Source organism: Bubalus kerabau, chromosome 4, assembly GCF_029407905.1.
Source record: "Bubalus kerabau isolate K-KA32 ecotype Philippines breed swamp buffalo chromosome 4, PCC_UOA_SB_1v2, whole genome shotgun sequence".
Lineage (NCBI taxonomy): Eukaryota > Metazoa > Chordata > Mammalia > Artiodactyla > Bovidae > Bubalus > Bubalus kerabau.
This window is the reverse complement of record NC_073627.1, coordinates 7963222-7985400: the sequence shown is the minus strand read 5'-3', so window position 1 is coordinate 7985400 and position 22179 is coordinate 7963222. Positions and strand designations below refer to the sequence as shown.

At 52.5% G+C, this 22179-nt stretch overlaps 2 protein-coding genes across 8 annotated transcripts; one reads left to right on the top strand and one right to left on the bottom strand.

Annotated features, from left to right (window-relative positions):
- The first annotated feature begins 1941 nt into the window (after positions 1–1941).
- On the top strand, positions 1942–3942 carry NT5C (5', 3'-nucleotidase, cytosolic). Of its 3 annotated transcripts, none has more exons than XM_055575097.1 (5): positions 1942–2490; positions 2773–2873; positions 2953–3013; positions 3358–3472; positions 3584–3942. In XM_055575097.1, the coding sequence occupies exons 1-5, from the start codon at positions 2206–2208 to the stop codon at positions 3763–3765; spliced, it is 744 nt and encodes a 247-aa protein (XP_055431072.1). In that variant the 5' UTR covers positions 1942–2205; the 3' UTR covers positions 3766–3942. The 3 variants fall into 3 exon arrangements, with proteins under 3 accessions (XP_055431072.1, XP_055431075.1, XP_055431074.1); XM_055575100.1 differs by having other exon boundaries at positions 1942–2397; positions 3584–3941; XM_055575099.1 differs by having other exon boundaries at positions 1942–2397; positions 2950–3013; positions 3584–3941.
- Positions 2387–22174, bottom strand: ARMC7 (armadillo repeat containing 7). 5 transcript variants are annotated; one of them, XM_055575103.1, is made up of 4 exons: positions 19108–22174; positions 18885–19028; positions 15492–15535; positions 12664–15182 (listed from the first exon to the last, which is right to left on the bottom strand). In XM_055575103.1, the coding sequence occupies exons 1-3, from the start codon at positions 19196–19198 to the stop codon at positions 15501–15503; spliced, it is 270 nt and encodes an 89-aa protein (XP_055431078.1). In that variant the 5' UTR covers positions 19199–22174; the 3' UTR covers positions 12664–15182; positions 15492–15500. The 5 variants fall into 5 exon arrangements, 4 of the variants coding, with proteins under 4 accessions (XP_055431079.1, XP_055431076.1, XP_055431077.1 ...); XR_008712807.1 differs by lacking the exons at positions 12664–15182; positions 15492–15535 and adding exons at positions 17283–17625; positions 17896–18074; XM_055575104.1 differs by lacking the exons at positions 12664–15182; positions 15492–15535 and adding an exon at positions 2387–2526.
- Positions 22175–22179: the final 5 nt, after the last annotated feature.

Sequence of the window (22179 nt, the reverse complement as noted above, 5' to 3'; positions counted from 1 at the left end):
GTAGCCAGAAGGGGACAAGGTCATCTGAGTCCTGTCAAGTGATACAGGAGATTGGAGAAGGCACACTGGGTTCTAGGGAGAAGGTTCCAGATTGAGGTATTAAACGTCCAAACCGGGCACTGTCCGATGGCTTTCTCGGTGTACCTGTGCCGCTCATCGGCAGCGTTCCTTGGGCTTGTCATTTGGAAGCTCGATTCCTAACTTTAAGAGTTTTGGGTACTTCCTTGGTGGCCCAGTGGCTAAGACTCCATGCTTTTAAGGGGGCACTGGTTGGGGAACTAAGATCCTAGGGGCGTGCCCAAAAAGTTAAAAAAAAAAAAAAAATTTGAAACAGGTCACCTTTAGCCACCCCCCACCATGGTTGAAATGGCTTAAGCTTGGTGTGTAACCACCAGCTCATTTGACTTAATAAGCATCTCTTTGGGAAGAAAAAGGGTAATCATAGGTTGTGGGGGTGTTGTTTTTCTTCCTTATTATTTTGCAAAACGGGCAGCTGTGCTATACAATTTTTCCAGTTTCACTAAAACAGATTAATCCTACAAATAACCTGAGATAAGGTTTCTGTTGGAACTAAAGAGGCAGGAAACCTGCACCCTTCTCTCTCAGTAACTAGACAGACCTGGGAAAGACAGCTCCCTGATTTGTGTCAGAACTGTAACTTGGCTTTAGTTCTCTGCTATGAAGGTGAGTGCCTAGTCCAAAAGTGTTGTGAAGGAGCTCTGCCAGTCATTTTGGTACTAATACAGGTTTTTTAAATTCTTCATAAACATGTTTGCTAAGGGTGTTGAATTTTTCCCCTTAGAAAGCTTATGGTTTAGAAAGTGAAGTTGAACTTAAAATGATGATGGCAGAAGAGTCAGCATTTTGATGACAGTCTCGGTTTTTACACAGTTATGTGACTTAAGTGGCTTGGTATTTATTGCTAATACCTAGTCTCCTTCCTCGGAGAAGGCAATGGCACCCCACTCCAGTACTCTTGCCTGGAAAATCCCATGGACAGAGGAGCCTGGTGGGCTGCAGTCCTGGGGTTGCTAAGAGTCGGACATGACCACTGCGACTTGGCAGCAGCAGCAGCAGCAGTCTACTTCTTAAGTGTTTTAAAATTAGATCACCAGGCTTCCCTTCCTGATGCTTCTGTTCCATTTAGAAGTACTGGGGTGTTCAGACCCAATGGAACAGAAGCATCAGGAAGGGGAGGGGTGTTCAGGTGGGGAGCCACAGGAAGATGGGTCAGTCACTCAAATCTGAATCTAGTTTGTAGTAAATATATTTACATGTGAGCTTCCCTGGTGACTCAGATGGTAAAGAATCCGCCTGCAATGCGGGAGACTTGGGTTTGATCCTGGGTTGGGAAGATATCCTGGAGGAGGACATGGCAACTCACTCCAGTATTCTTGCCCAGAAAACCCCATGGACAGAAGAGCCTGGCGGGCTACAGTCGATAGGGTCGCAGAGTTGGACTCGACTGAGTAACTAAGCACAGCATATTTACATGAATTCAGGAAATAAATTACATGAAATCTACAAAAAATTGAGAGTCAACAGAAGTTAGCAGTGACCAGCATTTTCGCAGAGGAGGATATAACAGGAGGATTCTAGAGAAAAATCAATTCCACAGAAAGGATGGTCCCGATTACCTGAGCCTGGTGGAAAGTCACCTCTTCCAGGTAGAACAGGTTTGAAGTAGATGCTCCCATGTTTCAAGCCAACTCTGGTTTGTGAATTCATCTCTGAGGAGCTGTCCCAAGAGCCTGTTGTCTTCAGATTCACTCACTTCAGCTACTGGGAGTCCCCGAGTTTCTGGCCTTGGGTTGGTGCTGCCTTGACGCAGCGGGAGGAAGCTCTCCTCCTGTCCCCGCGGGGTGAGCAGGTGTGGGTTCTGAGAAAGCCGGAGCCGGCCCACAGGTTTAAGACGACGCTCCCCAGTATTCAGGACAGTCCAGGGGACCCCCGGAAGGTCTGGCCTAGTAACGTTTGGGGTGAGGGAGGGCGGCTGATGTCCACGCAGTCGCACCCTCAGACCAGAGGCGTGGCTCTGGCACCGCCACGCCCGGTCGCGGGCGCTGGGGAAGGCCCGGGGCTCCGGCAGGCGGGCGGGGCACCCGGGCGCCTAAGCAAATAGGCCCGGCCCCGCCCCGCTCGCCGCGGCTCCGGAAGCGGCCGGTTCCGCGTTTCCCCCGGGTCCCCTGCCTCGCGGCGCTGGCGATGAGGATGCCGGCGGGGCGCGCGCGGCCCGTGCGGGTGCTGGTGGACATGGACGGCGTGCTGGCGGACTTCGAGGCCGGCCTGCTGCGGGGCTTCCTCCAACGGTTCCCCGGGGAGCCGCACGTGCCGCTGGAGGAGCGCCGCGGCTTCTTCGCGAACGAGCAGTACCGGGCGCTGCGCCCGGACCTGGCGGTAGGGAGAGGGTGGACAGGAAGGGTGCGGCGCGAGGGGAGCGGGGAGCCCGGACCCCACAGGACATCCGGGGACGGGGGGCCTCTCCCCTGGGTCAGTACTGTCTCTGCTCCGTGTCCAGACACCTTCCTGTTTAAAATGAACAAAGCTCACTTCAGAATCCACACTTCACTTGGGACTAGACAGTCTGGGGGTTGGGGTTGTTTCCTTACTGCTAAACAAAATCCTCCACCCGGGACTCTGATTTGGGGACCAAAGACCCCCGGGAACCTCACCTGTGAGCCCTTGCTTGTGTGTGCGCGGGGGAGGTGTGTGTGTAGGGGGGAGGGGTTGAGGTCTGGAGCAGAGCCAGGATGGGAACGCTGTATCTTTCAGGACAAAGTAACCAGTGTGTATGAAGCCCCAGGCTTTTTCCTAGACTTGGAGCCCATCCCTGGAGCCTTGGAAGCCATGCGGGAGATGAATGACATGCAGGAGTGAGGAAGGGCGGCGAGGGAGTGGGGGCTGGGGGGCAGGGGCGGGCACCACCCGTCTAATCGTGCCCCCTCCCAGCAGCACCCAGGTCTTCATCTGCACAAGCCCTCTGATGAAGTACGACCACTGTGTGCAGGAGAAGGTGCGGCTGCCCCAGCGCTCCATGGGCAACCTTAGCTTCCTAAATTATGATTTTTTTAAAAGAAACCATCGGGGGACTTCACTAGCAGTTCAGAGATTAAGACTCTGTGCTGCCAATGCAAGGAGGCACGGGTTCAATCCCTGGTCGGTCAACTGAGATCCCGCATGCTGCATGGCCTAGCCAAAAAAAAAAAAAAAAACCCAACACACCAGCAGAAACACAGAAAATTGGGGGGGGGGGGGCAGTGGAGGGGGTATTTCACAAGCTGTAGACCCTCCCTCACACCTACTGGCCCTGAGTTCAGGGGCCCATCTTGCCCTACTGACCCTGTGCCCACCTCACAGTACCGCTGGGTGGAGAAGCACCTGGGACCCCAGTTTGTGGAGCGCATTATCTTGACGAGGGACAAGACAGTGATCTCGGGGGACCTACTCATTGATGACAAGGAGGTCATTCAAGGTGGGGAGCCTTTTTCCTTAGCAGTCTCCAGACATCTGGCCTGCTGGGATTAGGGGGAGGGAGTACAGATAACCAGATTAGGGACTTCGGGTTCTCTGCCTCCCTGCCCAGGCCACGAGGAGACCCCCAGCTGGGAGCACATCCTGTTCACCTGCTGCCACAACCAGCACCTGGCCCTGCCCCCGCCTCGGAGACGGCTGCGCTCCTGGAGCGACAACTGGAGGGAGATTATAGACAGCAAGCGGCGAGCCCTGCCTCCGGACCCCGACGGCCTGGGGCTTCCCCAACAATGAGGCCGGAGTAGGGCGAGGCAGACGGGCAGGGAAGCCGGGCAGAACCGAGTCCCCGTGCAGCCTTGAGGCGGTGACCCCTAAGCACCGCGCCGGCCAGAAACGCGCTGGGAGAACACACATCTTTTAAATAAAACGCTTTGGCTCGCTGCTCTCTTAAGGCCTTTTATTTGGGAAAGGGAAGAGTCGGGACTCTCCGGCGGGGGGAGGGGCGGGGGTGGGGGAGGATACAGGCCGATGAGGAGGTCTTCACCTCCCTCCCTCTGGGCTCCTTAGTCCATTAGTCCCATAATCCGCCCACCTCCACGTCCACCTGGACACCGTTCCTCTCGGAGCCGCCATTCCTTGGTCATGTAAGAGGTCAACCTTAAGGGGGGCCAGGACCTTCCCCTGCTCCCGAACCCCAGCTTTCCACGGGGACCCACACCCCTTCCCCCATGCTGAGCGGTGTCCACTGGACTCTAAGCCCTGCACTGTATGCCAGCAGCTGGTCCCCTCTCCCTTCAGCAGCCCTCTTGCATCCCCTAGGCCCGACTGAGCCCCAGACGTGCTTCCAGGCACAGCATCCCCCCTCACTAACCCTGATGGCAGAGAAGGCGGGCCAGGGCTTCCAAGCAGGGACCGTGGGGTGGGGAGGGGAGGAGACACCGCTCGAAGAGTCCGTGCCTGTCCTCTGACGTGTCATCACCCTCACGGCCACGGTAACAGTCACTGGGCTGGACTCTCAACAGCACGGGGCACGCTCTGGTCTTTGAGGCGCCCTACCGTGGTGTCTGGCTGACAGGTCTGTGCAGATCAACAGTTAAGCCAGAGAGTTAGGGCTAGCATCCGCCAGGCCAAACGCCCGGCTTGGAGACCTTGTGGGGCAGGTACCCAGCCTCCACAGACAGGGGCACAACACCGCCCTCAGCTTCCTGGAGCCGCAATATACTTTGAACAACAAGGCTTCTCATTTCTGCGTTTCAAAATGACTCCAGACACCTCTCTGTTAGGGGAGAATGCTTCCTTCCTCAAGCTCAGACAATTCTCCTAAGCTCCAGGCCCAGCTGTTCCTCAGGATAAACATCTTCTGCGAAGCCTCCGAGTCCAGGGACCGCGCTGCTTCCTCCTGGAGGGTAAGACCCGGCTGGGGTGGGGGGTGGGCCAGCACGAGGGCCTCTTTGGCAGCATCTTCAACTTCCCCGTCCACGCGTCTCAAGGCCTGGCTTCCTCACTCGTCTGGGGCCTTTCATCACAGTGCAAATACCTGCCGTGCCGAGAAAACGCACCTTGAAATGGGCCGAGCGCGCGCCGTTAGAGGACAGGGCGCCGCCTCTCCCTGAGCCCCAACCAGGGTTTCAGTTTCGTCCAGCGGGCATTGGGTCAGGACTGCTGGGGGCCCTCCGTCCTCGGCAGGGGGATCCCCAGGGCGGCATCCGCTCGCCAGCTGCGGGCCTCAGCCACCTGGCTGGGGGAGCAGAAGTCTTCCAGGAAGATCTGGGCCAGGTTTCGGAGCCGGGCGCTGGCCGACAGAGAGAAGCGCAGCATGCACTGGACCACGGGCCGGGCCGTCAGCTCGGGGTGGGGGCGCGCGCCGGGTGAGCCCAGGCCCATGAGCGCGGTCACGGCGGACAGTACAGTCTCCTCGCTGGGGCTGGACAGGCAGTTGATGATGAGGGGGACGCCCCCCGCCTGCAGGATGTGTTCCCTGTTGGCCCTGTCAGCGCAAAGGTTGCAGAGGCCGCCTGGGGAAGAACAAACGGACTCAGGCCTCAGCCATGGGCCTCCTCTGCCCTCTCCTCCCCAAGTCCCAGGGAAGGGCCAGGCCCCCGAGAAGCTGGCCTGGGGACAAGGGACCCGAAGCCCACCAAATCTCCAGCCCTCCCTTTCAAGGTTCCAGACAGGCCTGCCTGCCAAGGCCCAGCCTTCTGGAGGTGGACGCTGAACCTTGTCCCTCTCGGTCTGGCCACTTCAATGCTTTCCTGGGAACTCCCTGGTGGTCCAGGGTTAGGGCTCCACACATTCCCTGCTGAGGGCCTGGTTTGATCCCTGGCCGGGAAACTAAGATCCTACAAGATGTGTGGCATGACCACAATACATGTATGTGCGCGTGCACACACACACACACATATGCACACACATACATATACGCACACATATGTAAGGTGATTGTTTCAAGGTGTACATACATCAAAACGTATCAAGTTGCCCCCTTACGTAAAGTTTATCATGTCAGTTATACCGCAATAAAACTGTCAAGAAGGCAAAGTATAAACCACCTCAATCCTACCACCCATTTAATATTTGCTTTTCATCCCACAATATTTAAATGTGACTCCATATACTTGATAACAATGTGATCCTGTTTTCCTGTGAACACCTCTCCACACCAATAAATCTACAATCATTTAACACCCACGCAGTCCACCCTTTTACCATTTTATGGATACAACATAATTAAGAGGTTAAATATCATCCACCGCCACCACCCCCCCCCCCACCCCCAACCCATCACTGTTGCTAGGATTCTGGGGGATAAGAGAAAAAGACAGAGTGAAGAGACCTGTGGTTCTGGATGGAAGAACCCACCACCGCTCACGTAGTGTGGCCTGACCTGGTACTCTCCCGCCAGCCCAGAGCCCTGGGTGTGGGAAGCTGACTTCCTGTGGCTCCTGGGTGAGCTTCCTGCCGTCAGGGCACCCCCACCCTTGGGTTCCTACTCCAAACAGATGACCAGCTTCTAGCTCATTTGCATAACACGGCCGCCCAGCTCCGTGCAGCCAATGAGGAGTGACTGACAGCCCACCCACTTCCCCTGCGTCTCTAGAAACTGGCAGAGACTATGGCTTCTCGCAGCCTCAAACCCATCCCGGACGTCTTTCCCAGCAAGAGGGGACAGGCGCAGCAAGGTGGGGGGCAGGGCTGGCGAAGACCTCCTCCTCCTCCTCCTCCTCCTCCTCCTGGCTCAGCCACCTGCTCCTGAGCAGTACCTGGGTCAGTCTGGGTCCCGCTGAAGGGAAGCTTATAAAGGTTCCATCCACTCAACCTCTAGGGACTTCCCACTGCACCTGGAATAAAGTTCACACTCCCTTCTAGGATCTTCACATGTTGCCACCCTCTTTGTTTTTTTTTTTTCTGTTCTTTTTTCTTTTATTGGCCATGCCATGTGGCATGCAGGATCTTAAATGCCTAAGCTGAGATTGAACCGTGCCCCCCATGCAGTGGAAGCTCTAACCACGGGACCACCAGGGAAGTCCTGACACGCACTTGCTGGTAACCAGCACATCACTGCTCCCTGGACAGTGAGGTTTTCCTGGACCACCACATAAGCCACACCCTGCCATGTCCAGGCACTTCACTCATCACCTTGTTTCATTTTCTTCCCATACTTAGAACTTTTGAGGGATCACCATGGCTTTTTCTTGCTTGCTGACTGCTGAGCCCCACTAGAAGGATACACTCCCAGAGGTCAAGACCCAGGGTGTCTTATTCCCATCATGTCCGGGGTGCCTGGTCCAGGGTGTGCTCTACAAACATTTGTTAGAAGGATTGTAAAGCAGTGAGCAGCAGGAAACGGCCACACTGCAGATGGTTGGGAGGCTGGACAGGATGGCTCCCCGACACCCTGCCCACCTGGGACATCTGCAGTTCTGGGGTCTCACCGACAGGGGACCTCTGAGGGGCAGCCCCAGAAGGGGAGGCGCTGATGCAGGGTCCCTGCCCACCTCTCAGGTCACTCCAGTGGAGCCCTCAGCACAGCTTGGGGCCTACCTTCCCACCACCCTCCTTACTTGCGGTCTGTCCCCATCACTGGGCACCACACGGCATCATTCACCTCTGTATCTCAGGGGCTGCAACTGTGCCTTCTTGCTGGGCACAAACATGAAGGGCACATGACTGAGCCCCACAGAGCAAGAGTCACCACCACCCCCACTTGCAAGAAAGAAGCTGAGGCCACTGAGTAACTTGCTCAAAGTCTCAGAAAGTGGGGAGCCCGCTGCCACTCCCAGGATAAAGGGTGTCCCTGTAGAAGCCATGAGAACAACTAATCCTACCATGGGTGGAGACCAGGCTCAGCCAGGCGCGGGGACAAGTGGAAACGCCCCGGCAGGACCCCGGCTTCTCGAACACACTGGCACCATCTCTTCTGAGCTCCGAGTGGAGCTGCAGCCTCCTACCCACACTGCGGACTCAGCTCTGGCATGGGGGACGGGACTTATCTTTGCCCTCAAAGGTGATATGGTGAAAAGCCGAGTCACTCTTGGGCTGGTGAGTCATCATCGCGCCCAGGTGTGCCTGGGCAGGGCTCTGCCACTCGGGATAATCAGAGGGCATCTGCAGGAGAATAGGCACGGGAGGCGGTCTCCCAACAGCCAGCCCCACCTGCTCCCCGCTTACAGGCCTGGGAAGCCTCCAGGGATGGATCGAGGGCTGCCAGCGCTCACCGGCTGCCAGGTCCCACCCCAGGCAGCTCTTTAAGCCCCTTAGCCTTGCTGGCAGCGACCGTGGAAGATGAAAAAGAGCAGTCAAAGCCTGGAAAGAGAAGGGCTTCAGGGATAAGAAGGCTCAGCAGGAGCACCCGAGAAGGAGCCAAAAGACCCGCAAAGAGTGGAAGAGAAGCCTCAGCTGCTCTGAATTTTCCTCCGAGCCCACCTCTGCGCACTGGCCCTGAAGAACTAAGGAGGGTTGTAGAAAAAGAGCAACATGAAGCCTGGAAGCTTCCTAAAGAAGGCCCAATGACAGCAAACTGGTTAAAGAAAGTAGGGTACATCCATATGATGAAACATTATACAGTTCTAAAAATCACATTAAAAAAAAAAAGTGTAATGTGGGAAAATGCTTGCTATATAAGGTTAAGGAGGAAAAAAGAACACCAAATGTGTCATAAAATTGCAATTAAAAAAAAAAAGTCCAGGGAATTCCCTGACCGTCCAGTGCTCAGGACTCTGTGGCCTCACTGCTGTGGGCCCAGGTTTAATCCCGCTCGGGGAACTGAGACCCTGAAAACCAAGCAGTCCAGCCAAAAAAATAAAAAGGTCTAACAAGATGTTACCTCTTCTCAGAGCCTTCCTTGACCGCCCTAATCAGTCCCCCTCCCCAGAGGCCCTCTCCTCACCACCTTCGCTTCTTTTCTTCATACCAAAGAAGGGGAAAAAAAAGGAAAAAAGCAAAAGAAGAAAATATTCATAGATTCTGACAGAGAACTCATATCCAGGATATTTAAAGAACTCCTTCATATCAGTAAAAGATGAACAACACAATAAAAAAAAAGAATGAGCAAAAGACTTAGACAAACTGCACAAAAGGGCCAATATACGAAAATGTGCCCAATATTCCTTATTAGAGAAATGAAAATTAAAACCACAGCAAGAGGCCCCTATACACCTGTCATAATGGAAAACCAAGCAAGACAACAGTAAGTGCTGGCAGAGCTATCGGAACTCTCGTGGTGGTGAGGAGTGTACACGTCGTAATTACACTGGAAAACTATCTGGTAGCTTCTAATACAGTTGAACACACATCTACCGTGTGTGTGGGTGTGTGTGTATGTATGTACATGAATGCGCACGCAAACTCAGTCGTGTCCAACTCTTTGCGACCCCATGGACTGTAGCCCACCAGGCTCTTCTGTCCGTGGAATTTTCCAGGCAAGAATACTGGAGTGGGTTGCCATCTCCTTCTCCAAGGGATCTTCCTGACCCAGGGGTCAAACCCACAACTCCTGTGTCTCCTGCATTGGCAGGCAGATTCCTTACCACTGAGCTACCCACGAAGCCCATACATCTACCCAGTGACTCAGCAATTCCACTTCTACCCAGATCTGAGAAAAAAAGAGTACATACATATACCCTAAGAAATCTACCTGAGACAAATGAGTACCTGATGTATACAAGAAAACTTGTATAAAAATGATCATGACAGGCTTCCCTCGTGGCTCAGTGGTAAAGAATCTTCCCACCAATGCAGAAGACATGGGTTCAGTCCTGATCTGGGAAGACTCCACACGCTGGGGGGCAAATAAGCCCATGTGCCACAGCTACCGAGCCTGTGCTCTGGAGTGCGGAGCTGGAACTACTGAGCCCTCGAGCCGCAACTACCGAAGCCTGCATGCCCTGGAGCTCTGCAACCAAAGACACCACAGCAATGAGAAGCTCTCGCACGGCAACTCGAGTAGTCCCTGCTCAGAGCAACTAGAGAAAAGCCCAGGGAGCAACGAAGATCCAGCACAGCCACAAATAAATACTGCTGCTGCTAAGTCACCTCAGTCGTGTCCGACTCTGTGTGACCCCATAGACGGCAGCCCACCAGGCTGCCCCGTCCCTGGGATTCTCCAGGCAAGAACACTGGAGTGGGTTGCCATTTCCTTCTCCAGTGCATGAAAGTGAAAAGTGAAAGTGAAGTCGCTCAGTCGTGTCCGACTCCTAGCGGCCCCATGGACTGCAGCCCACCAGGCTCCTCCGTCCATGTGATTTTCCAGGTGAGAGTACTGGAGTGGGGTGCCATTGCCTTCTCCAACAAATAAATAAAATCTTTAAAATTATCGTAACAGCTTTACTCATAAAGGCTCTAAGGAAATAACTCAAAGCTCCACCAGTGGGATGACTGGAGGAACGACTTGTGGCCTATTCATACAAAGACAGGAGCTACTGATACTGCAATAATTTACATGGACCTCAGAAACATTATGTTCAGTGAAAAAAAACCAGAGACTCAACTCAAAGAAGCCTGAACCAGTCCACTTACATGAAGTTCAAGAACAGGCAAAACGAATCCATGGGGCTAAAGGTTAGAACAGTGGTTACCTCAGGGTGGAAGAGACTAACTGGCAGAGGGTATGAGGGATCCTTTCGGGGAGATGGTAATATTCTGTATCTTCATTTAAGTGCGGGTTACATAGATGTACATACACTTTAATGAACTTGAAAAATCATCAATCTGGGACTTCCCTGTGGTCCACTGGTTAAGAATCCACACTTTCACGGCAGGGGTCTCGGGTCTCAATCCCTGGTTGGGGAACTAAGATCCTCCATGCCGTGCGGTGCAGCCAAAAAAAAAAAAAAATCATCAAACTGACACGTAAACCGTGTGCTTCACTGTCTGCTGATCCCGCTGCAATTTAAAGGCTGGTTACCACGCAAAAAGGAGAACAAGTTCTGACTGGTGGATGAACGTGTTTTGGACAAACCAGGCAAGGCAGAGAGAAAGAGAACAAGGGGTAAAGGCAAGGCCCGTCTGGACGGGAGCCCCAGAAAGCCCCGGGAGAGGCAAAGGAGAACCTCCAGGTGCCACCTGGGAGGAGAAAGCTGGTGGCTCAGAGAGGTCAGGCAGGGGATCTCAAGTCACACAGCAAGCAGGGCATCGGTGCTGGGAGGGACAGGAGGGCCTAAGGACTGTCCTGGAGATCGAGGAAGGGCGTGCTGACGAGTGCTGAGCCTGCACCTGGAGCCCTGGAGGGCTGGGCAAGTCCTTGGAGACACTGGCTGGAGAGGTTGTGTCTGAGCACCTGCCCACCCCAGGGCACAGGGCTGGCCGCAGTCAATCCCAGGTCAAAATCTTCACTGTGGACTATTTGTTTCGGGGTTTAACTTTAGTATTGGGTTGGTCAAAATGTTCATAACATGTTATGTTTTCCATAGCATCTTTTTCTTTTTAGCTCTGCCTGGTCTTAGTTGTGGCATGTGGGATCTTCAGTTCTACAGTTGCATCATGTGAGAGCTTCAGTTCTTTAGTTGCAGCATGTGGAATCTAGTTCCCCAATCAGGGATCGAACCCTGGTACCCTGCATCTGGGAGCTCAGAGTCTTAGCCCCTGGACCACAGGCAAGTCCCATGTTTTCCATAACATCTTGTGGAAAAACCCAAATGAACTTTTTTGCCAACCTGATATCTTGAGTTGGTCTTCCCTGGTGGCACAGATGGTAAAGAATCTGCCTGCAATAGGAGAGACCTGGGTTCAATCCCTGGGTTGGGAAGATCCCCTGGAGAAGGGAATGGCAACCCACTTAGTATTCTTGCCTGGAGAATCCCAGGGACAAAGGAGCCTGGAGGGTTACAGTCCATGGGGACACAGAGTCAGACACAACTGAGCAACTAAGCATGCATACACACACACACATCTTAAAGAAAATCAGTCCTGAGTGTTCACTGGAAGGACTGATGCTAAAGCTGAAACTCCAATACTTTGGCCACCTGATGTGAAGGACTGACTCATTTAAAAAGACCCTGATGCTGGGAAAGATTGAGGGCAGGAGGAGAAGGGGATGACAGAGGATGAGATGGTTGGATGGCATCACCAACTCAATGGACATGAGTTTGAGTAAACTCCGGGAGTTGGTGTGGGACAGGGCGGCCTGGCATGCTGCAGTCCACGGGGTTGCAAAGAATTGGACACAATTGAACGACTGAACTGACTGATTCTCACACACACATTATCTTGAGAATGGTTCTCTCTTACATTTCAGGATGGACACTCAAGGGGTGAACAGCATACAGAGAAAGCTACTATTATGTGTAAGCAGGCAGCAGACAAATATACACATATGTACATGTTCACATCTGCTGATTCCATGAGAGGGGAACAGAGGGGAACCAACCAGGATGGTATTGAGACTTCTCTAAAAACACAGGGTGATACAGTTTTCACTTAAGTGATCTGTTTGGTATAATCTAAAAAAACAAAATTAAAAAAAAAAAAAATCATGGCCTTTTGCGGTTCTGACCTAGACTTCAATTCTAGAATTCTATTATACAGGGCCATTCCAGCAAGTGAGAAATGATATACAAATAAGCAGCACCGCCTTTGAGAGCAAAATGGAAGCAACCTAGCCGGCCATCCTCAGGGGCCCGCTAGACCGCAGTCCCACCACACTCAGGACATCCTGCAGTGCTTATCGGGCAGCTCTTTAAGGGCTGACACCGAACGTGTGCCAATAGGTGGCGCTAAATTTTTTTCCTGTTTTTTTTTTTTTTTTTTTTTTAAAGGGACTTCCCTGGTAGTCCAGTGGTTAAGATTCAGAGCTCCCAATGCAGGGGGCCCGTACTGGATCCCTGGTCAGGGAACTAGATCCCACATGCCACAACTAAGACCCAGCACAGCCAAATAAATTTAAAAAAAAGGCAGGGGGCGGGGAGGAGCGGAATACAGACATAGTATACTACAGGCATGTGTGAGACATACAATGTATACACAGTATACATACAAACACATACATATTTGTTTATAAATCCTGCAAATATCTCTGGGAGGATACACAAGAAACTGGCAACAATGGCTGCCTCCAGAAAAGGCTATAACTCTGTACCGGGTGAATGCATTATATATTCACACACATGAATAAAACAGACACACCCTGCCTGTGCCTAGACCGGAGAGGAAGCGGGCCGGGCAGAGGTGCCCGGATCGGCCTTCCCAGGTGGCGCGCGAGGGAGTGATGGGACGAGAACCTCGACTTCAGCTCTTTCCTGTAACTAGTGGCGGGCTGGGGAGGTTTTTTGTTTGTTTGTTTTTGTTTTTAAGCTGAAAGATGTGTGATCCTAGGACCCCAAAGCACCAATGAGAGAAGGAGGTTCCCCGGGGACCCCAGTGTTCCGCGGATGGAGCGAGGGCTCTGTGGTGGGCGGAGCTAGCTAAAAATCCCGGGAACGCCTCTGCAGATTCAAGTGAGCCGAGCAAGCAACTCCATTTCTCTAAGTTCATTTCTACTGAGCTTCTTCATCAGTAAAACGGGCAGAGAGGATTAGATAATGTTAAGACCCCTCTCTGGCACCCAGTAGACATGGACCAGGCAGGCCCCTGTTCACAGCCCCGGAGACTGGCCCAGGGCACACCTGCAACCCACACACACAGAAAGCGCAGGCACACACAGGCAGAGGTGAACAGTGAGAACGCACGTGCCCAAGGCACCTGCACTGAGCTAAAGGGCTGAGGCACAGCCAGCCATCCAGCGCCTCTGCACACTCTTTCCTGATTGAATTCTCTCCCTCTCAGAGGTGAACCCATTCCTGACTTGTAATAAACAGGACCTTTTATTTCCTGTGTGGCTTGTGGATCTTAGTTCTCCCATCAGGGATTGAACCTAGGCCATGAGAGTGAAAGCACCGAGTCCTAACCACTGGACCACCAGGGAGTTCTCAGTTCAGTTCAGTCGTGTCCGACTCTTTGAGACCCCATGAATCGCAGCACGCCAGGCCTCCCTGTCCATCACCAACTCCCGGAGTTCACTGAGACTCACATCCATCGAGTCAGTGATGCCATCCAGCCATCTCATCCTCTGTCGTCCCCTTCTCCTCCTGCCCCCAATCCCTCCCAGCATCAGAGTCTTTGCCAATGAGTCAACTCTTCGCATGAGGTGGCCAAAGTACTGGAGTTTCAGCTTTAGCATCATTCCTTCCAAAGAAATCCCAGGGCTGATCTCCTTCAGAATGGACTGGTTGGATCTCCTTGCAGTCCAAGGGACTCTCAAGAGTCTTCTCCAACACCACAGTTCAAAAGCATCAATTCTTCGGTGTTCAGCTTTCTTCACAGTCCAACTCTCACATCCATATATGACCACTGGAAAAACCATAGCCCTGACTAGACGGACCTTTGTTGGCAAAGTAATATCTCTGCTTTTCAATATGCTATCTAGGTTGGTCATAACTTTCCTTCCAAGGAGTAAGCGTCTTTTAATTTCACCATCTGCAGTGATTTTGGAGCCCCCAAAAATAAAGTCTGACACTGTTTCCACTGTTTCCCCATCTATTTCCCATGAAGTGATGGGACCAGATGCCATGATCTTAGTTTTCTGCATGTGGAGTTTTAAGCCAACTTTTTCACTCTCCTCTTTCTTCCAAATAATTTTTTTTTTTTAATCACAGATTCCCTGCTAAACACTGTAATTCAGTTCTGCCTTTTTGGACTTTATAGAAATGGAATCATGCTGTACATATTATTATGTGTCTAGCATCATGTGCTTAACATTATGTTTGCAAGATAATTGCATGGAGCTGTGCAGATTGTTCATTTACCTTGCTAAGTAGTATGAATATCCACAATATTGATCTTCATCCCAGTGTTGACTGTTTGCAGGCTGGGGCTATTACAGACAATACTGCTGGTGACATTTTTGCCTATGTGTCTACACGTGCCTGGACCTAGCGCTGTGAATGTAACTGCTGGATCAGGGGGCATGCCTCCCTTCAATTACACTAGATACTGTTTTCCAGAGGCGGCTCAGGAGTCATCCACCAGTCTTTTTCAGTACACCACCACCATCTGGTGGCAGCTACGAGTATTGCAGGAAGTAGAACACAGGAAAAAGGATTTAAGCTGAATTGTGGGAGGTGCCTCCTACTTGAACTCTGTTTTGGTAACAACTGTCAAGTATTCTGTGATATCCTAGGATTCAGTTTTCATGGAAGCAGAGAGTTATCTTCTGGCTTGTTTGCATCTCCACACAGCATCTAGAATGGTGCAGGTGTGCACACACAGCAGGTAAGACTGAGGATCAACCAGTGGTGCTTCAGGCCAATGCTCTCAAATTGATGCCAGAGCCTGACAGAGGTTTAATCTGGGGCATGAGCTCGGAATCCTTCACTCATTCGAGTGTTTACTGAGATCCTGGCTTTGGATCTGGTTCCTGATAATCCACCCACTTCCCATCCCGACCCAAGCAAGGGTGGCTCTGGCCTAACCAGTGCCCATTGCCCAAGGGTACGTCCTCCTAATACCGCTCCGACACCCATTGTGAGGCTAGGGGTCAACTTTCATACCTTTTTCTGTCACTCAGTGATGCTTTTCCAGAAGGAACAAATCCCTGGAAAAGATAGGTCATGAGACACTATCCCACTTCAGTCTCTGGGAAATGAGGGAACTGCTTACCCTCAAAGGGGTCTGGATAGCAGACCATGCAGCTGCAGGCACTTTAGCTCATTTAATTGCCAACAACTCTGTGAGGCAGGTATTGATCCTGCCCACCTGACTGACGATGGGAGAAGGGAAGTCATGTGTCCAGAGTTAAGTCGCAGAGTGAGGACTGGAACCCAGGCCTGCCTGACCCCAAAGCCCTGCTCCTACCAAACTCAATCTCTTCTGCACCAACAAACCAACACTCGGTTTGATTCTGCCAAACCGTGGCTGTGGGCAATCTTACCTAGTAGTTGTTCCAGAACCAGCCCCACTCAGGGCGCCAGCCCCAAGTCAGGGGCAGGACTCTGCGTGCGTGCACTCGCCTCATCCCCTCTTTCCAGGCCAAAAAGTCTGAGCAGTCAAGACAAACATAAGCAAAGCACTCTGACCTCATGGAGATCACAATCTCAGACCTGCCACCAGAGAGAAAAGACTCAAAGCTACAAAGCACAGCGCAGGATAACCACTGACAGTGTAGCGCCACAGATATTAACAGGAAAGGAAACAAAAGGAGTAACAAAATAGGCTTCTAAGCACCACTGGGACTTCCAATTTATGCACAATAAATAAAAAAGAAATTTCATCTGCAGAGGACCCCGTGGAGGGATTCTGTGCTAAGAAAGCTGTTGTTCCTGGGATTGGGGACCTTAGGAAGGAGGAGAAAAAGAGAAGGAAAAAGCGGTTGTGAAGAGGAAAACTGGTGATTAAGGATACGAATGATTCTAGACAAAGTGCCTTCACAGACACAACAGCTCTGCTCCCCACAGCAGTCCTGCGAGGCAGGCAAGGCTCAGATGAGGAAACGAAGCTCAGAAGAGATGTGACTCATCCACAAGGATCAGCTACAAAGTGAAGTGGGGACCGTGGACTCTGGGTCCAGGGCTCGGTCACCCACCCTGGGAGCCCCAAGCCCAGTGGGCTGGGATCTCAGAGGGCTCCTGTCTTGGGAAAGGTGCTTCCTGATCCTGTAAAAACTTGCCTTGGCTGACTGCTCTTTTTAGCAAAGTTTTCTGCCGAGTCGAGACCCTAGTGGTCCAGTGGTTAACACTGCCACTGCAGGGGGGCATAGGTTCGATCCTTGGTCAGGGAACTAAGACCCCGCATGGGAAGCACCCCTCCTCCACCTCCCAAAATAGCTTCAGTTGGAGGAGATATATCATGGCCTTTTACCATTTACCTCTGTGGTCATCCTCCCCAAAACCCATATCCCAGTCTAATAACGAGAAAAATGTCAGGCAAATCCCAACTGAAGGAAAAGCTACAAAATACCTGACCAGTACTCCTTAACACTGCCAAGGTCATTCACAAAAAGAAAAAGTCTAAAACGGGCACAGCCCAAAGGAGCCTAAATCTAACATAGTATCTTGGATGGAATCCTGAAACAGTAAAAGGTTATGAGGGAAAGACTGAGGAAATTGGAACAAAGTATGGCTTCAGTTAATAACAGGGGTGCCCAGGTGGCTCCGTGGTCAAGGATCTGCCTGCCAGTGCAGGAGGCGCAGGTTCGATCCCTGGGTCGGGAGGATCCCCTGGAGAGGGAAACGGCAACCCACTCCAGTCTTCTTGTCTGGGAAATCCCATGGACAGAGGAGTCTGGCAGGCTACAGCCCATGACGTTGCAGAGTTAGACAGGACTGTGGATATTGGCTTATTAATTGTAACAAGTGTACCATACTGATGTATGATGGTAATAATAAGGAAACTCGGTGTGCATACATAGAAACTCTGTATTACCTTCGCAATTTTTCTAAAACTGTTATAAAATACAAAGTTTATTTTAAAAGACAGCGAGAGATTGAGATCTAAGGAACTTAACAACCAGATTAAGAGCACGGATCCTGGTTTATACAGAACAACAACAAAAAATGTCCACTTGGGAACTATTAGAGAAGTCTGCCTAACTGGGTATTTGGTGACAACGGAATTATTAAGTTCATTTCCTATGAAGATAAGACTCCTTTCGCTGTGCAGAGAAACGTTCTTTTTTAAAGACACATGCTGCAAAAAGAATGTTGGTTTTGTTTGTTTTTTGCAGGACCTCAGTTCCCTAACCAGGGATGGAACCCGCCGCCCCTACAGAGGAATAGCAAAGTCCTAATTGTTGGACCACTAGGGAAGTCCCAGGAATGTTGGTTTGCCCTCAGAATAAACTCCAAACTCCCGCCCAATGCCTAGATCTGAGTCCCTGTAAACTGGTGCGAGGTGCTCTCTAATTTAGCAACACTAAATCCTTCTCTCTCATTTAGTACCGCTCTGGGCTTCACTCACCACAATGGTGCCACATCAGCCTTCCTTCTGGTTCCTCCTGCTCTGGGGTCTTGGCCCGGCCTGTGCCTTCCAGCCAGGGCCAAACCAGAAGTAGTCCCTTCCTTCCCTTGCTCTTCTTCATCAGCCTGTTTTCTTCAGCGCCTCAGCTTTTTTGTGTGTCAACCATGTGTCTCCCTCTGCTAGAATGTAAATTCCCTGAGGGCAAAGATCTTTTCCCAACTTGTTGGCCATCTCACCAGCATTTAGAACAATACTTTGCTCACACAGTACCCGCCCAACAAACACCTGTCGGGTGAATAATTCAATAGGTCTGAGACCAGAACAACCACAGGTGCCAAAAGCCCTTCCGAGTGAAAGCTATTTCTCTCGATGGTGAAACATAAGATAAAGAGGTTTTAAAAGAGTGCTCAACTTTTTTTTTTTCCCCCTCCAAGGGGCTTCAATCCATTCCCATTTATGATCTTACCTCTAACGGAGAGGGAAGGTAGACAGGTAGAAACGGTCCTGGGCATGGGTTCCAGGCCAGACTCAAGCCACCCGTGAACCTGTAGGCTGTGTGGGCCGCGGAGGCATTACAGACACTATGAAAGTCTGCCTTCGCTGCTGACAGACGGCCTAAGTAAGGCCCTGCTGCTGCGGCTAAGTCGCTTCAGTCGTGTCCCGACTCTGTGCGACCCCATAGACAGCAGCCCACCAGGCTCTACCGTCCCTGAGATTCTCCAGGCAAGAACACTGGAGTGGGCTGCCATTTCCTTCTCCAATGCGTGAAAGTGAAAAGTGAAAGTGAAGTCGCTCAGTCGCGACCGACTCCTGGCGACCCCATGGACTGTAGCCCACCAGGCTCCTCCATCCTTGGGATTTTCTAGGCAAGAGTACTGGAGTGGCTTGCCATTGCCTTCTCCAAGTAAAGCCCTAAGAGAGCCCTTTCCCAACAACTCACTTCTAACTCGTTACCTCATCAGGCACCTAGGAGACCGCCCCATCCTTACCAATAGCAAACTCCACCAGGGTCTCATTCTCTTCCGACAGCGAATCGAGGAATAAATCCAAGACCTGCAGCTGCCGCAGATACTGGTAGTTACCGGGGTCATAGGCGAAGTTGGCGAGGTTGGCCAGCACTTGCTCCTTGGCGTCTGCGATGGAGAAGCGGGCAGTGGCGCCAGGGCCGGAGTGACGGTCGCGGCCCCCTTGCCCCCACCCCGAGGCACTCACCTTGGCTCTGCGTCTGCTGGAATTCCGTGACCAGCGCCTGCAGGTACCCCAGCCGACCGACGTGGGGGTCTACCTTCGGCTTCTGGGCCATGGGCGGGCGGCCAGGGGCCCCGGGGAGCGGGCGGATGAGTGTGGACGGCGAGGCTGGGGAGCGGGGCGAGGACCCCACCTGGTTCCGCAGGGCCGGGGAGGGGAAACGAGTTCCTTTCCTGGCTCCAGGCTCTGCAGCAGCTTGCAGCTGAGACTGGGCTGTGGGAGGCGCGGTGGGGACTCAGGACCTCTTAGGAGATGGGACTGAACACCTAAGTCGGGGAGCAGGAGACAAGGACCCACCCTCGCGCCGTATGAAGGAGGGCCAGCGCCCAGCTGGGCGGGACGTTCAGCTGGGTTCCGGACTTCCGGGGGAAGCGGCACTTAGCCACGCCCAGAGGGCGAAAGGGGCGGGGCGATGAGGCATGGGGCGAGGGGCGGGGCCGTCGTTGAGCTCGGCGTGCCTGCGCTGCCGGCTTCCGGCGTTTTGTCTCCAGCAGGCGGCGATCAGCCTCTTGATGGAAGTGGTAACTGAAGCCTGCGGTTGTGTTGAGGCGAGCCCCTAGGGCCCTTAGGAGCTCAGAGGTGCCGGGGGTGGCCTGTGTGGAGGACTGTCGGGGTAGAAGCACCTTCAGATGCCCCCGCGCTTGGCGATGGGCCGCAGTCCCCGCCCCTCCACCCTCAAGGGACGCCGTGGAAACGCGAGCGTCTGCTCCTTGTGTCCCCTCTGTGGCTCTTCTGACACTACCTTCTGGTCGGCTCTTCCCAAAAGCCCAGTGAGGACTTCCCTGGTGGTTCAGTGCTTAAGACTCTGTGCTCCCAGTGGAGGGGACACGATTGGATCCCTGGTGGGGGAACTATGACCCTGTATGCCCGCGGCGAGGCCAGGATGAAAACAAATCAGCGAGCCTGGTATCCTCTGCTCCCCAGTCCCGAGCTGAGCCTGCCAGGTGGCGGGGCACACCCGGGGCAGCACCATCGGACCCGAGAAATACCACTTTAGTGGCTTTCTGGGTTGTGGGGAGCCCAGAATGCTGAAGCCCTTCTTTCTAGTCCTTTCTCAGAGTTTCTCAGGAAGGGGTCAGGCGACAGAGCACCAGGGAGAAAGGTGGCCCTCTTGGACTCCAGCGTGCTTGAAAATGTGGGGATGGAAGCGGCTTAGGCTGTGAGTTTCTGGAGGGCAAGGGCCTTGCGCAAGGACAAAGTGACTGCCACACTCCAACTTGCCACAGCCCCACTGGCAGCAGCCCCCACCTGGTGGGCTCGGGTGCCTGTGATCAGCCCCAGCCCTATGCACACACCTGGGGCTTGGGGACCTTGGCTGTTTCTTGCAGGGCAGTGACCCCAGGCCCCTCACCAGGCCCTTCACATTCTAAGGAGAGCTGATTCGACCTGGGGAAGTATATCTCAGCCCAAGGTGGCCAGGGGGCTTCTCTGCTCCTGTCTGGATAGAGCACTAAAGACCTAGGGACAGGATGGAAGTGGGCTCTACCCCACACTGGTCAGGAACTGCTCTAGACCCTCTCTAGAGGAATCCCAGGATCAGCCAAGTGTGGGTTCTGGAATCTGATGGGCCATCACATCCTCCATTACTTGTCCCCTCCTAAGGCTTTGGAAAAGACCCTGATGCTGAGAAAGATTGAAGGTAGGAGGAGAAGGGGATGACAGAGGATGAGATGGTTGGATGGCATCACCTACTCAATGGACATAAGTTAGAGCAAGCTCCAGGAATTGGGAGATGGACAGGGAAGCCTGGTGTGCTGCAGTCCATGGGGTCGCAGAGTTGGACACGACTGAGTGCCTGAATTGAACTGAATTAAGGCTTCTGAGGCCCTCACCTCTGTGAAGAATTCTTAAGTCCTTGGTTTTGTGACCAGGTCTTACTCCTCTCTGCCCAGTTCGTGACACACAGTAGCTCCTCAATATTTGTTGAAGGAATTCTGCCCAGAAATGATTGCCACTCTTGCCCAGGGTAGGGAGTGGGGGAGGGCAGGCAGAGGAGGTCAAAGTTCTCTATCCTAAATGTTTACTAATATCTTTTTTCCTTGAAAAGAAATCAGTTTTCAAGAATGGGCCTAAAAGGGGATGCATGTTTCAAAGCCATGTGGCTACTAGCACCAAAAGGATTCATCTAGGGACCTCCCTGGTGGTTAAGACTCTGCACTTCCATTGCAAGGGGTATGCATGGGTTTGGTCCTTGGTCCTTGGTCCTAGTCAGGGAATTTCAAGATCCCACATGCCATGCATGTAGTGCTTCAAAAAAAAAGTATCCACCCACCCACCAGCCCCAACTCTCTCCTTTTCCACTCAGTTAAGATGGAGGAGGCAGGACATGGTAAAGTGTGCCCAGCTGTGCATTCTCCCTTCAGTGTACAAGCTGTGGATGGTGACCAAGTGCAGACAGGATGGGGCGCAGGGAGGCAGTGGAGGGTCTTTAGGATCAGACTTTTCAGACTGGAAGAGACCTTAGCTTATCTAGGCCAACCTTCTCTGTTTTCTGCGTGCCCAGAGTCAAGGCAGCAAATTGTGGCCGTCAAACATCAATTCAGGTTCCGTCCCAGCTCAGACCCTTTTGCCTCACCTTTGTACTACGTTTTTGTTTTTTTTTTTTTTGCCATAAGGGGGCACTCGTGGGTCCTGGAAAAGACAATATCCAGAAGGGTGCTTACTCATGCCAGTTGGACTTGTGCTGGAGGGCTGGAGCAGGTCATAAAAAGAAAATCAGTTCTCTCCTGATAAGACTTTCTTGCTGAAACCGGTTGAGCTTGAATCAATAAACAAGGTCCAGGGTGGGAGTAGCCCTGAAGGCAGATGGGAGCAAACTTACTCCAGGCCTATTTTTCAGCTTCATTACTTCACAGGGTTTATAACCCGCTGCAGAAAATGTTTTTGTGTGTATAATTCAAACAAACAGTTTTTCTATTCCCTCGGTTGGGACAAGCCTGGGCTGATAACAGGCAGCTCCCAGGTGATGATGACCTCAGGGAAGGCACCAGCAAAAAGAATATTGTGTGTGTGTGTGTGTGTGCGGGGGGGGGGGGG

What these genes read in the sequence shown, in the direction of transcription:
- NT5C (XM_055575097.1), top strand. Translation starts at nt 2,206, where the DNA reads ATGAGGATGCCGGCGGGGCGCGCGCGGCCCGTGCGGGTGCTGGTGGAC. An exon ending in GAGATGAATGACATGCAGGA is followed by an intron (nt 2,874 to 2,952) that starts GTGAGGAAGGGC and finishes CCCTCCCAGCAG; the next exon opens with CACCCAGGTCTTCATCTGCA. An exon ending in TGACAAGGAGGTCATTCAAG is followed by an intron (nt 3,473 to 3,583) that starts GTGGGGAGCCTT and finishes CTCCCTGCCCAG; the next exon opens with GCCACGAGGAGACCCCCAGC.
- ARMC7 (XM_055575101.1), bottom strand. Translation starts at nt 19,198, where the DNA reads ATGGCCCAGAAGCCGAAGGTAGACCCCCACGTCGGTCGGCTGGGGTAC. An exon ending in CCAGCAGACGCAGAGCCAAG is followed by an intron (nt 19,029 to 19,107) that starts GTGAGTGCCTCG and finishes TCTCCATCGCAG; the next exon opens with ACGCCAAGGAGCAAGTGCTG. An exon ending in CCTGGTGGAGTTTGCTATTG is followed by an intron (nt 5,487 to 18,884) that starts GTAAGGATGGGG and finishes GTTCTTCCCCAG; the next exon opens with GCGGCCTCTGCAACCTTTGC.